This window comes from Rhinatrema bivittatum, chromosome 2 (assembly GCF_901001135.1).
Source record: "Rhinatrema bivittatum chromosome 2, aRhiBiv1.1, whole genome shotgun sequence".
NCBI classification, from domain to species: Eukaryota; Metazoa; Chordata; class Amphibia; order Gymnophiona; family Rhinatrematidae; genus Rhinatrema; species Rhinatrema bivittatum.
Window position 1 is genome coordinate 53687161 of NC_042616.1, and position 14375 is coordinate 53701535.

The following is a 14375-nucleotide window of genomic DNA, read 5'->3' on the forward strand; positions in this document are numbered from 1 at the left end:
CTGCATTTCTAAGTACTTTATCTACAGTGAACTTGCAGCACTAGTCTTCCTCAGACATTCCTTTAGCAAAAATGTGAGACAATACACAAGAGTAATGACTTATACTGTGGCTTACCTTTTCCTTGCATCTCTCCCTCTTCACCACTCTGACATATACCTTTTATAGGGATAGGAACTTTGCAGAGCAACCTTACAGCCTCTAGATCCAGGACTTTATTTCCCATACTATGAGCTTTAGTGTACTTAATTTTCCAGATATTGCATTTTTTACCATGTCTATACAAGAATTTGTTTTACTTAGCTTAGGGCTTTGTCACCCATCCCTGATTATCCTAGTTTAAAGTCCTCCTTAGTAGATTTGCCAGACTGTGTTGGAAGATGCTGCACCCTTTCTTTGACAGATCGACCCCATCTCTGTTCAGTAGTCCTTGAAATATCATCCCCTGGTCCAGGTAGCCAAAACACTCTGGTCAACACCATCTATGCCAGGGGTTCTCAACTCAGTCCTCACAGAATACCTAGCCAGTCAGGGTTTCAGGATATCCACAATAAATATGCAGGAGATAGATTTGATTGTACTGTCTACATTGAACGCAAATCTATCTCCTGCACATTCATTGTGGATATCCTGAAAACTTGACTGGTTAGGTGTGTACCAAGGATTGTGTTGAGAACGCCTGATTTATGCTGCCATTCATTTATCTCCAGAATGTGAGCTTCCCTGGGCCTTTATTTTTGATTTTATACTTTGCTATGTTTTCTCTGTGTAGAAAACTCAAGAGATCAATATTGAAAAGCTATTTAGACTGATAACTCACAAGTTATCCGGCTATAATTTAGCTGGATAAAAAAGAGATTCTGGGGGCATTTCTAGATGGGGTTAGTTATCTGGTTAACTAAACTTATCTGGAAACCTTGCTACTTATCCTGATAACTTCAAAAGATATCTGGGTAAGCAACTCTGTGAATCAAAAATGAATGAAGAAGTAGAAAAGAGCCTATGGCCCAACTTCTTGTTTTGATTTTAAATTCACAGTGCTACTTACCCGGATATCTTTTGAAGATATCCGGATAAGCAGCAAGTTACCTGGCCACACAAGGCATAACTTATCATATTCAATCATAACCAGTTAAGTTTTTGAGTTATCTGGCTACACGTAGCCAGATAACTTTAAGCAAGTCTATTCAGCGGGACGTTTATCTCGCTGCATATATGGGACAAGTTACCTGGCTAACTTTAGCTGGATTCCTTGTCCACTCACCAGCTTACCGAACATGAATCTCAAAGTGTTCAGGCACAGGGATTTTAACTAGTGAGCGGAGCAGACACATGCCCAAAAAACTTTAAAAATAAACCTGCTTCTTCTGCTGCAAAACAGTCACTGAAGCAGAATGCAGAACTCCAGGCTATTCTTGCAGGATCTGCGCCATGAGCAGGCAGTGGGAACGTAACGTCTACTGTCGTCAGCAACCAATGCGTTTCCACTGTGCAGCAACAGAACATTAGCTCTCTGGAAATTAAACGTGGCAGGCATACCACGTTCCCCCCCCCCCCCCCGAGGGAAAATCTTGGAGGATAAAGGGAGCAGCGGATGCACCTCACCAGAGATGCGTGTCAAAAGGGGACTCCCAAAACCAGCCTCTGGTGTCTCGATATGAAACAAGTGCACGGGGCGGAGCAATAGCTGTTCTAGTTATGAAAGAATGGTAATCTCTACAACATCCGCACATTCATTATGTCCTTGATTTGCTAATGCATAACGCGTTGTGCTTGTACTTTCCTCACACATGGCACATTAACGACGTTCTAAATAAAATCTATCAATGAATTTTAGAAAGACTGGGGGAAGGGAGGCCTGGGAGGAGGCACTTCAGCTTCATTTGCATCTAGGCCCAACCTCCCCCCACAGAGCAGCATCGTGCAGAAAAAGGGAAGGAACAAATAACTTTTATGATGTGCCCTTTAATCACTGGAGACCCTCTTGCAGAACCAAAGGGTGTTGGGGGCAAACGTTTCTAAGGCCTGATCAGCCCATGTCCCTCCCGCTGCTCGGCGTGAAGCAATGTATTTCCCTGCCCTGGTGCTGCTGGCATGGATCGCTCATCCCACTGTCTCGTTTTTCCACTGCCTAGACAGACGGACAGCTGCAAAAGCCCACTGTATTCCCATCTGTTGGCCATTGTTTGGGAAACGTGATGGCTCCGTTGTGCAAACTTTGTCACATTTTGGGGTTTTTTTTAAACACAACTTTTTATTAACAGAAAACAAGTACAAACGGAAACAAATGGAATACTGTCCAATCAACTTCAGAAATCATACAATGTTTCCCCCTCTTCTCCCCACAGATCTCCCATCTGAATACAATCTTAGAATGCATAAAGCAAGGACGAGGTTTGTCATGGTGCTGCCAGCACACAGAAGAGATCGTGTCATGGTGTCAACAGAGCTATTTTCATTTCCACATTTATGAATCGCTTTCTAGGTTTTACAGCAAAACCCTTTTTCTTTGCAAAACTAAAACCTCTTTGCATTTCTTTTGATAATGACATTACGTATATGTCCCAAACCTTAGAAAACTGAGCTTGTGACTGATCTGGGTTCCAGCATTTGTGCCTTCCACATTAAAATAGCTGGCTCATCTTTCTCTCTAACCATTTAATCAGAATACATCTTTTAGCAAGGAGACTCATTTTGTCTAATAACAATCTGTGAGGTTTACTAATAAAGAAAACGGGGGCATCTAAAGGACTCAATACACAGAAGGCCTTATTCATCGGGCATCTGTTTTCGGACATAATACTGAGACTGCACATAACAATATTCCCAACATTTTCAACTTTGTTGCTTTTTTTCCCCTCACAGCTGTTGGTGTCTCATTGGCCCATGCATACCAGGGGACTTTTCTGACAAAGAAATCTAACTTAGGCCGTTTTGGTTCTCAGTCCCCGTCCTGTACACACCCAGTGTGTGGGGGGAAGCCCTGAGCCATGACTGGAGCTTTCCTCACGTTCAGGTTCTCTCTCCTACATGGAGAAGGAGAAGTGGAAGATATTCCTTCTGAATGAAGCTTTCCCTCCTCCCCCGAAAAGTCAGTATATGAAGAATATCCTAATGGGTTCATCTTTGTGCACATCATGACAGGCATCAACCTCATTCATATCCCAAAGCATGCACAGAACTGTATCAACTGCCAAATTTATGTTTGCTTTTTGTAATACTTGCACTTCCTTTTGGAACCTGTGAGGTGCACTTGAATGTTCGTTTTGATCAGTCTGCTAACTCTTAAGACAACTGATACTATTTTGGGTCTCTTTTTTGCCACATTTCCTTGGTCTCAGATTGCATCTGCGGATACATGATGGTCTTCTCTCTCACTATACGGAGCACAGAATAGTTGCCTGGGATTGATACTTCTATAAGCAAAGCCATTATCGCCTACATGGACTTTCCTGTGCTGAATTAGAGTCGAGTTATGACCAAAGCATTTCTCACAGTCAGCACATTTATAAGGTCTCTCCCCCGTGTGCGTTCGCTGGTGCTCAATCAGAGACGAGCTGCACCGGAAGCTTTTCTCACACTCGGCGCATTTATACGGTTTCTCTCCAGTGTGGGTCCGCTGATGTCGAAGAAGAGTGGAATTATCCAGGAAGCTTTTCCCACACTGTGCACATTTGTACAGTCTTTCTCCTGTGTGCGTTCTCTGGTGTCGCAGAAGAGTGGAATTATCCATGAAGCTTTTCTCACATTCAGTACATTTGTAGGGTCTCTCACCAGTGTGGATTCTCTGATGGTTAATCAGCTGGCTTTTCTGAATAAAGCCTCGCTCACATTCTCCGCATTTATAAAGTCTCTCCCCCGTGTGAGTCCTTCGATGCCGCACAAGAGCAGAGCTATCAATAAAGCTTTTCTCACACTCAGCACACTTATACGGTCTCTCACCAGTGTGGGTTCTTTGGTGTCGAGAAACGGCTGGGATATCAATAAAACATTTGTCACATTCAGGGCATTTATATGGTTTCTCTTTTGTAGGTGTTCTCCTGTGTCTAATAATGAGAGTCGATTCTTCACTAAAGCTATTCTCGCAAATGGAATATTCATACAATCTCACTTTGGCATGAATTTTCTGGTGTTGAAGAAGAGCAGAGTTGTGGCTAAAACATTTTTCACATGCCGTACACTGATATGGTCTCTCTCCGGTGTGGATCCGATAATGAACTTTAAGGTGTTCCTTCTGACTGAAACCTTTTTCACACTCTGCACATTTATATGGTCTTTCCCCGGTGTGGATCCTCTGATGCTGGACAAGAGCTGAGCTCTGATTGAAGCTTTTATCACAATCAGGACATTTGTATGGTCTTTCCCCAGTGTGGATCCTCTGATGCTGAATAAGAGACGTGCTACGGCTGAAGCTTTTCTCACAATCAACACACCTGTATGGTCTCTCTCCTGTATGTGTTCTCTGATGTCGATTAAGAGTTGAGTTATTTAAAAAACTCTTCTCGCACTCTCCGCACTTGTATAGTCTCTTTCCGGTGTGTATCCTCTGGTGTCGTAAAAGATCACAGCTATCAGTGAAGTTTGTATCACACTCAGGACAGTTATATGGTTTCTCTTCAGTGTAGGGTCTGTTCGATCCAACAAGGGAGGGAATCTCATTGAAGTTTTTATCACAATCAGTGTATTCATAAGGTTTCTCTTCCAGGTGGGTTTCTTGGGGTTGGAAAAGGCTTAAATTAGTGGTGGAGCTCTTCACTCCATCAGCATATGTATCCAGTCTCTCACAGTTAGGGTAACCAGGCTGGATCTCTGCCTGGGTTTGTTCGGGCAGGTATGTCACCATCCTCCCAACCACATCATGCTCTGCGGTGTTATCTGGTCTGATCCCAGCAGGTCTCTTCTCCTGGCTGCTGCAGCTTTTCCTGGCATTGAAGGGTTCGGGACCCTTCTTCACTTCCGAGGACATCTCACACCAGTTCTTCTCCCCCACGTCTGCTCAGAGATTCATCATCTACTGGATAAAAAGCAGAGTGCAGACACGGTCATTGATATTTGGGAAAGGAAGACAGCAGGCAGGCTCTTAAGAGAAGGCATAGCTGAGCGGTTTCTGCTTAGAGGTCCCTGGCTACAGTCCTTCATCAGTAACACATATCTTTTTTCATGGACGAGGTAATAGGAATCTTAAACTAACGTTTGACTTGTAATTTTACATGTTGCATTTCCAGGTTAGGGACCTGCACTCATCAGAAAAATCACTATCTGTGTCCTTTTTCTCTACCACCAATTCCCAGCTCTGTGCTTCTCACCTGGCTGTGCCATGTGCTTGGAATACTCTTCCTGAACTGGTACATTATTCTCCCTCTCTCGCCGTGTTTAAATCTATCCTAAAGACTCACCTTTTTGAGACTGCTTTTAAATCTTAGGCCCGATTGTCTGCTATTAGCCTCATTAACTAACTTTCTTTTTTAACCACTGTCTTACTTTATGAAATGCCCCAAGTCCCTTGTCCTATATGTTTGTCTTATTAGACTGTAAGCTCTAGTGAGCAGGGACTGTCTTTTTTGTACAGCGCTGTGTGTGTCATGTAGCGCTATAGAAATGTTAGGTAGTAGTAGCAGAAACTGGCTCCGTTTTCTGATCGCATTTAACTCAGAGCAAGAAATAATCAAGCAGTATGTGCTGGAATGACAACCAGCACACATCACAGTCCCAACCACAGCTTAGGCACTTCCTCTTCTCAAAGCAGGCACAAAAGGAAGAATATCCCCACCACCCAGCAGGGAAGAAAGGAGGACCCCTCCCGGCAAGCAGAGAAAGACATCAGATCCCTTCATCTGCCAGCAGGTAGAAGATGAAGATGCTACATCCCCCCTCCTCTTAGCAGGTAGGAGGAAAAGTGCAACCCACCCCTCCCAACAAGGAGGAGGGACTCCTTCCCAGCAGGCACGAGAGGGGCATCTTCTCATGCCCAACACAGGAGAGGGGTGCTCTTTACAAGCTCTCATTCCCCTCTTTAGTGACTGTGCCACATAGCTGCATTTACTACTTCTGATTTGATCTTTCAGCGTGGGCAACTGCTGTGCTCTTCTTGTGGTGTCAGGTGACTTTGGTATCAGGGGAGAATGGGAGGAGAGGGGGGAAGGCTGAAATGCGAGAGAAAGGAGAAAGAGGAAGATGGGAGAGGTGGGGGAGGGGGATATGGAAAGGGAGAGAAGCTGTAAGATAATAAAAGGACCAGGCGGAACTCCATGAAGTTAGCAAGTAGCTCATTTAAAACAAATCGAAGAAAATTCTTTTTTCACTCAGTGCATAGTTAAGCTCTGGAATTCATTGCCAGAGGATGTGGTTATGACAGTTAGTGTAACTGGGTTTAAAAAAGGGTTGGATAAGTACCTAGAGGAAAAATCCATAAACTGCTATTAATCAGTATGGAATAGTAGCTTGAGATCTATTTAATGTATGGGTACTTGTCAGGTACTTGTGACTGGCCATTGTTGGAAACAGGATGCTGGGCTTGATGGACCCTTGGTCTGACCCAGTATGGCATTTCTTATGTTCTAAGAAGGAAGCAAAGAAGGCAGAAGAGAAACAGGCTAGGTTTGGAGAAAGATTTAGGATAAGAGAGGCTGATTTGGCAGGATGAGGGAGAAAATGACTGAAACAGAAGTAGAATGAAGGATGAAACCCCCCACTTTTTCCCTCTTGTTCCCCAAACACTGTTATCTTCTCCGTTACTCTCACAGAAATGATTTGTGATGCTCAAATGGGACAATAAACAAGCGATTCTAATCTAACGAAATATCTGAGACGAATGTGGTAAGGAATCCTCACAGCAAAGACACACGGACAGCCCAATATTTCACCAGCAGCTCTGGAGAGAGGTCAATATCCTCCTGTCATGGAGTTACAAAAACCCGTATTCAGTACAAATCCCAGACCTGGCAGCTGCTCCTCCTACAGTTCCAGTAAATAGATCTTTACCCCATGAAAGTGCAGAAGGAGTGTATTTCTGGTCCTTGCCAGGCTGCTTCTGCCGGTCCCCCTCCATCCCTACACTGCTGTTCTTCTGGAAAACACCGAGCGCCTCCGGCACCTGCAGCAAAATGCAACAAACACTCAGTACACTGTCCCAGTCACCGCACTCCCATAATCCCAGCTAAGAGTGCACTCTGCTTCCCCATGTGGGCTGAGAGGCACAGGGATGTTAAGAAGACCTAGCCGGTCACAGACAGAGCTCCGGAGGAACAGAAGTAGATGTATTACACAAACAGGGATGTAGCTGTTCTCACTGCTGCTTTTCCTGGACTTTGTACTATATTTCCAATGGTCCAATCTACTCCAAACTAGAATAAAGGGAATGTTTCAGTCCACCAAATTACCGTGAGACCTAGAAACAAAACAGAGGCTCCCAGACTCAGATTCGGGAATAAGGATTTCATGCATTATACCACCTTAAATGGATACCTCTGATTTGGATTTTAGATTTCATTACTCATTTTTCCAAGTTCAAGGAAAGTTCAAATTCAGATATAGCAAATAGGTTCCTGACCCAGAGGGCTTACAATCCAAGTCTCTACCTGAGGCAATGGAAGATGAAGTGGCTTTGCAAAGGTCATAAGGAGCATCAGTGGGAGAAGCAGGATTTGAAATGTGGCTTCTCTAGTTCTCATCCCACTGCTCTAACCAATAGGTAAGGACCTTCATTTTCAGATTTGATTTTTATTTTCTCTGGGAATTTCAATGTTATAATACAAAAAAAAATCAGGGAAAAAATATATTTACCACTGATTTTTTCTCCATTAAGCAAGACTTCATAATTTACAAATGTTTCACTGCTCATCTACCAGTTCAAAATTGAAAAGGCTTTATTTACAAAAAACTGGTAAAAGAGAGAAGATTTACAAGATGAGCTTATAAGTTAGAATAAACTGTCTTGTTCCTTTAAACCTGCACAAAACCAGAACTACCATGGGACTCAATTCACCACTACTCAGAGTTTTTCCAGCCCTCTGATTATTATGAAGGTTACAGTGTCCTGAAATCAAGTGATGTGATTTGAACATGACATTGGTACCAAAAGGGTGACCTTCAGGTCTAAATATAAGAGAGTACTTAACCACCTCCATACTTAACCTCTACCATAGAATGTACTGCAGTTGCTTCAGCAGTAGAAGGAATATAGTATGTTTGTATTTTTAAACCCTGATGTCAAGCAGCGATATCTAGTGGATTGAAGGATAAGACTTGTAGTGAGTGTATGCAGATTGTGTCTTTTTTAAAAAATTGCATTCAGGTACTGTAACACACTTTCTATGCTTTTTTCTTCCTAGTGCAGAAACCTGTGGAACCAATACAGTTTTTCATGGAAACAATAAATATAAAACTCCTCTCTTAGGCGTAAGGCTGAATTTCTGCCAGTGATGGGCTTCCCATTTCTGAGGAACTTGGTTGGCTGTTAAAGTGTTTTATTTTTGCTATTGGCTTCTTGTCTGTAATTCTTGCTGTGGAAGCATGCTTCTGTGTGAAATAAATCTGGATTGTAGATAGTGAACTATCTACAATCCGGTGGGATGCTTGACCCGAGACAACATGGATTCACCAGGGGAAGGTGCTGTCAGACAAATCTGATTGATTTTTTTGATTAGGTGACTAGAGAATTGGATTGAGTAAGCGTGTTCAAAGTGATTTACTTGGATTTCAGCAAAGCTTTTGATACAGTCTCGCATAGGAGGCTCATGAATAAAATGAGAAGTTTGGCAGTGAGCACCAAGGAGGTGGTGTGGATTACAAATGGCAAATGGAATCTACTCTGAAGAGAGAACCGTGTTCAGTGGAGTGCCGCAAGGATTGGTGTTGGGACCGGTTCTGTTCAATATCTTTGTGAGCGACATTGTGGAAAAGATAGAAGATAAAGTTTGTCTATTTGTGGATGATACTAAAAGCTGCAACAGAGTGGACATGCCTGAAGGAGTAGAGAGAATGAAAAGTGATTTAAGAAGCTAAAAGAATGGTCGGATTCAATGCCAAGAAGAGCAGAGTTATGCATTTGGGGAGCAGTAATCTAAAAGAGCTGTATGTGATTGGCTTGAAAGAATGACATTCATGGACCAAGAGAGGTATCTTGGAGTAATAGTGTCTGGTGATCTGAAGCTGGTGAAGCAACGTGACAAGGCGATAGCTAAAGCCACAAGAATGCAAGAATGCTGGGCTGCATAGAGAGGGAATAACCAGTAAGAAAAAGGAGGTGATAATGCCCTTGTATGGGTCTTTGGAAATATTTCTTCACAGAGAAGGTGGTGGATGCTTGGAAAGCCCTTCCGGAGAAGATAGTGAAGACAAAAACAGTAAAAGAATTCAACGGGATATGGGATAAACCCTGTGGATCTCTAAAGGTTAGAGGACGGAAATGAAGAAAAGTGTACAGGGGGGTAACTTGCTGGTATGGTGGTTACTATCCTTAGCAGAAGGCATGGAGATTACTACCCTTAACCAAGAAGCCTTGATGCTTTTAATACAACTGCAACATTGCTCCCCACTTTGATGGCAGGAGAAAAAAGGGGAACTGGATTCAGACAATAACCAAGAGGGTACCGACTTCTACAGTCTGGGGTACCAATACTCAGGCATAAGGGAAAAAGCACAGGACTGCTTCTACGGCTAAGTCCATAAGCAAAGCACATCAAGCAGCACGGTCTGAATTTTCAAGAAAGCTCATGTAAAAAATGTTGCTAGCTGCTTGGGGAGTGGCAGTTGCTACCCTTAGGAGAAACATGGAAGTAACTGCACATAGTGGTAGTTACTACCTTAAGAAGCTTGCTGGGCAGACTGGATGGACCATTTGGTCCTTTTCTGCCAACATTACCATGTTACTATATTATTGAAGCCAATAACCCAAGGTGAGGCGTGAATCCTTTTCCCAGGGTTTGAGTTCTCCTGATATGTATGTATCCACTGGCCAAATGCTCTAAGAAGCAACCATTCCACTCGGGGGGGGGGGGGGGGGGGGACAGACGGACGGACATCTGATTATGACACATAGGAGAAAACTGATTCCTTGTACAGTAAGGAAAAGCACACTATACCACCAGTCCACTATACCTCCTGCTTGACCACTTTACGGAAATGAAAGCATTTGCTGAGTCACCCTTCCCAAGGGGACAGTTATAAAGGACGGACCAGGAAGAGGAAATGGCAGAAAAGGCTGAGGAGGAAGGAGCTTCCCTAGGGAATGAAGATGGGAGACAGCAACCCATAGAGAAGGCTGCAAGATAAAGCAGAAAAGGGATGGGAATTTTAAAACTGTGCTGTTTCTAGAGAGAATTTAAAATCATACAGATTTGTTTTTGGAGCTATCAATCTTAGGGGGTTATTTTCCAACTCACATTATGGTGTTTTCGCATGCGAAAAACGCCTTAACGCATGTGAAATGCACCATAACGAATGGTGCGATGCTAATTTTTAAAAGGGGAGGAGTCGGAGGCGGGATTTTTGTAAAAGTGGGCTGGCTTCGCAAAGTGCGAAGCCATAATGCACGATATCACACAATTTTAACGCCGAAAATAACTACACCTTTTTCACTGGAGTTAAGCTGTGTGATATGCCCATAACGCAAATTGCAATTTTTCTGCAAATTGTGTTTTGGGCATTTTTAGGATGGGGAGGGGCTTGAGATGGGGGGAGGATTGGGGGAAGGGCCTGAGATGTGAGAGGAGAGAGGGAAGGGGAGGGGGGAGAGAGAGAGAGCGCTTCTGGGGGTGGCACCATAGTAAGCAGCTATTTATGCTACTATAGGAGGCCCACCTAGAAACTCGAGGTGAGGTTTAGGTAGTAGTGTAGGGGTTAGGGGCCACTTTGACATGGAGAGTGAGATGTACAAACAACAGTGCTCTCTTGTGAAGATTTGATGACCTTCAAAGTGAGTAAACTCACACAATGATGAGATCACCTCGAGTTACTAGGTAGGCCTCCTATAGTGGCATAAATAGCTAACTACTAGAAGGGCCTTATAGATAGTCTCTCTCTCACTCTCAGACAGAGCCGGGATATTGGTTAATGTTTTGTTTCTTTGCTGTGTACATTGTTTTCCCTTTTGAGATTTCTCAGCTGCTTTCTTGTTTCCCTAAATACACCCTCCTTGAAGAAGCACACTTTTGTAGCCTCCCCTAGTCTGGTACAGGGATCCATGGACCCCAAAGGGGGCTACGGACACCTACCTGTAACTTGACTATTTACAAGGAACGATGCACAATAGCTCCTGCCCTGCTGGTGCTGAAATTCAAAATGGTGCCGACTGAGAGGCACTCTCCTTTGATCCACAGATGAGGAACAAAAGGAGAGCCACAGATATCAACATCATCTTGAATTCCAGCACCAGTGGTGCAGGTGCTATTGAGCTTTGCTCCTGCCCCTTAAGATGTTAGTTTGCCCAGAAGTAAGAAACTATACACTAGCAGAATACTGCATCTTGGTCACGCACCAAATACAGAATGAGTGACTACAAGTTAGAAATTTAGAAATGTGCAGACGAAACTGAACTGGAAACCCCAAGAACCCAGACTCTGCATGCAGTGCCACACCAGAGAAATAGAAACAAAAATGCAATTGCACTTGTGCTGTGCAAAATAGAAAGATAGACAAGAAATGCAGCCTCAAAGTTGGCATGCCCCAATGGCTAAATTAAAAATAAAATGTTTTTTCCTATTTTTTGTTGTCTAGATGTTTTATTTTTCTAATCACATTGCTCCTAGCCTCTCGTTCTGCTTTCCTGTCGACTTCTAACTCCTTTTCCAGAATCTGCATTCCATTTTGTGTTTCTTCTCTCACCTGTCTTCATTTCCTCCCCTACATCTATCTAACATTGATCTTTTCTCTTCATCTCTTTTCTCCATTTCTCTCTATTCATTTATAGTTAGATTTCAACTTTCTTTCTCCCCTGTCCCCTGTCCCCTACCCCCATCTTCCATCTCCATCTTTTCACCTCTCTTTTCCCTACCATTCACAGCCCCTGTAAGGAGGGAGGGAGAGAAGCACAGTTATTAAGGGTGATGACTGGTGACTGGATTTAGAGCCCATGATATGGGATTCGGGGAGATCTGGAGCATGGCTCCCACTCTAGGGCCATTACTGCAATAACCTGAGTAAGAACAGGAGGAGGGTCTATTAAAATAGGGACAAAATCCCCAGGTAGTTGTGAATGAAGGCTCATGGCGGCAGGATCCCATCACCGATTCCAACTGTGATAGGAGAATGGAGGTGCTACCAAGCCAAAAATAAATAGTGCTCACTCTTATTTCACAAACGTGTAAAAAACTATAAGAAATATATTTAGGGGAGGGGATAAAGAGAAGATGAAGCAAGCAAGCAGTGGTGGTGCTAAGAAACAGGCCAAGCCGATATAGTGAACCTTCTATCTCTGTGTTGCTGGGATGGATGGTTCTATTTTTTATTTATTTATTTAGCTCATGCCTTTTCCTTGGTAGCTCAAGGCAAGTCACATTACATACAGATTCAGTAGGCGCTAGGCACCTCGTGTTTTCCAGCCTTCCTGGCTCACCTTTGATAAAGTAATTTGCCTGCCGTGTTGGTCCACTTGACTGCACAGAAATTAAGGTTAACAAATACAAGCAGAAAAAATATATAAAGTGATACCTTTTCATTGGAAACAAATAATACATTTCTTGACTAGCTTTTGCGAGCTGAAACTCTCTTCTTCAGATCAGAATTCAAATGAGCAAAAGATGACATTACCAGGAAATATAAAGTAGCGTGGATGCAATAAGTGAATCATGAAAGGCATGACAAAGATAAGGTGAAGACGAAGGCGAGGAAGCAGTGAGGGAGGTTTGATGGGTGATCAGAAAGTGACAGGCAATATAATTTTATGGTTCATAATGTGTTAAGAAACTTAGGTCTTTATTGAGTCTTTTTTTGTTAGTTCCAAAGTGTCTGATCATTTTAACTTCAAAAGCCTTGTGTTCCTGACTAGTTTTACATTTTCCATTGATTACATCATAGGGTCATTGATGCAGTGGTCTTATTCCAAAAAGTGATCCCTGGCAGAAGTGTTGATCTGGTCTTCCCTGTGGTGTTTGATCTTGTGTCCGTGTGAATTGATTCTTGCCCTTGTGAACCATAACCGTATATTGCCTGTCACCTCCCTCACTCCTTCCCCCATCATGGTAATTATGCCTTTTATGATTCATTTATTGCAAACACATTACTTTATATTTCCTGATAATTGTCATCTTTTGCGCATTTGAATTCTGACCTGAAGAAGAAAGCTAGTTGAGAAATGTATTATTAGTCAAATAAAAAGGTATCACCTTATAAATATTTTTGTTAATTTTTATTTCTGTGGCTTATCTTCAAAATGCAAAAAAAAAAAAAAAAAAGTTTCACAGCATATCCATGAGTCTCAGCAGCAAGAAAGTGCCGGCATTTGAAGAAGATATTCCATAAATATATATGGACCGGAATGCGCTGTCATTGATTCTCGGGCACAGCGCTGCAATGTCAAGTGAACAATAAATGGGGGCCGCAAAGGGATCCCGCACCGTAAGAACAAGGTTCAGCAAAGGGATGAGACAACAGTTTTACAAAGAACTGCACAAAAATAATAATAATAATCAACTTTGTATGTAGAAAACATGCACTAAGAAAAAAATAATTTCGACACATTCCTAAACAGGAGGCTCCTGCAAACTAATCTCGGAGATGACAAATCCAGGTAGATCTCCTACCTCCTCTGCACCGTCCTGAGCCATCCTCATCTTGCTTTGATCAGAGCCTCCCACAACTCCCAGGACATGGATTTGATCCCCGGGTGCAGCTCGAACACATTTTCTTCCTCTTTACTAATAATGTGAAAGGAATTAAGTGCCCAGGGCGGGTTGAGGGAAGAGAAGCAGTCAGGAAGAGAGAAGGGTGGAGAAGTAAAGACTCCCTACAGCTGTTGCAGGAGGAAGAGGAGAGTAGATTATCAAAAGCAAGGATTTCATTGGGAGGGTCTCCAGCACCGTAGTGCTGCAGCGACCGGGTTGAGGGAGCTCGGCGGTAAGGAGATTTTACTGTCCCGATGCACCTCTGGGAATTGTAGTTTTCTGCCTGCCTCAGCTGCGAAGCTTTTGTAGCCGGGCTGCAAGAAGAAAAGACTACAATTCCCAGCAGCGCTTGCGCCGCGCAGGACCCTCAATCGGCGCTTTCCAATAAACGTTTAAAAGGCGCTTTTAGTGGTTCGCCCCGCAGTCCCTCTCTCACATGGGGAAAGGATCGCAGGCTGCCCTCTAGAGGCACACGAGCTCCCGGCTCTGACTTTTCAGGATGCCCGCAGTAACTATTATTCGTAATTTTTATTTGCTTACGAAGGATCAAGTTTACC

At 43.2% G+C, this 14375-nt stretch overlaps 1 protein-coding gene across 4 annotated transcripts; it reads right to left on the bottom strand.

The window, feature by feature from the left end:
- Positions 1–2242: 2242 nt before the first annotated feature.
- Positions 2243–14065, bottom strand: LOC115083958 (zinc finger protein 883-like). Of its 4 annotated transcripts, none has more exons than XM_029588136.1 (3): positions 13738–14065; positions 6980–7091; positions 2243–5009 (listed from the first exon to the last, which is right to left on the bottom strand). In XM_029588136.1, exon 3 carries the CDS (start codon positions 4962–4964, stop codon positions 3336–3338), a length of 1629 nt encoding a protein of 542 aa, XP_029443996.1. In that variant the 5' UTR covers positions 4965–5009; positions 6980–7091; positions 13738–14065; the 3' UTR covers positions 2243–3335. The 4 variants fall into 4 exon arrangements, with proteins under 4 accessions (XP_029443996.1, XP_029443995.1, XP_029443998.1 ...); XM_029588135.1 differs by having other exon boundaries at positions 2243–5012; XM_029588138.1 differs by lacking the exon at positions 6980–7091.
- Positions 14066–14375: the final 310 nt, after the last annotated feature.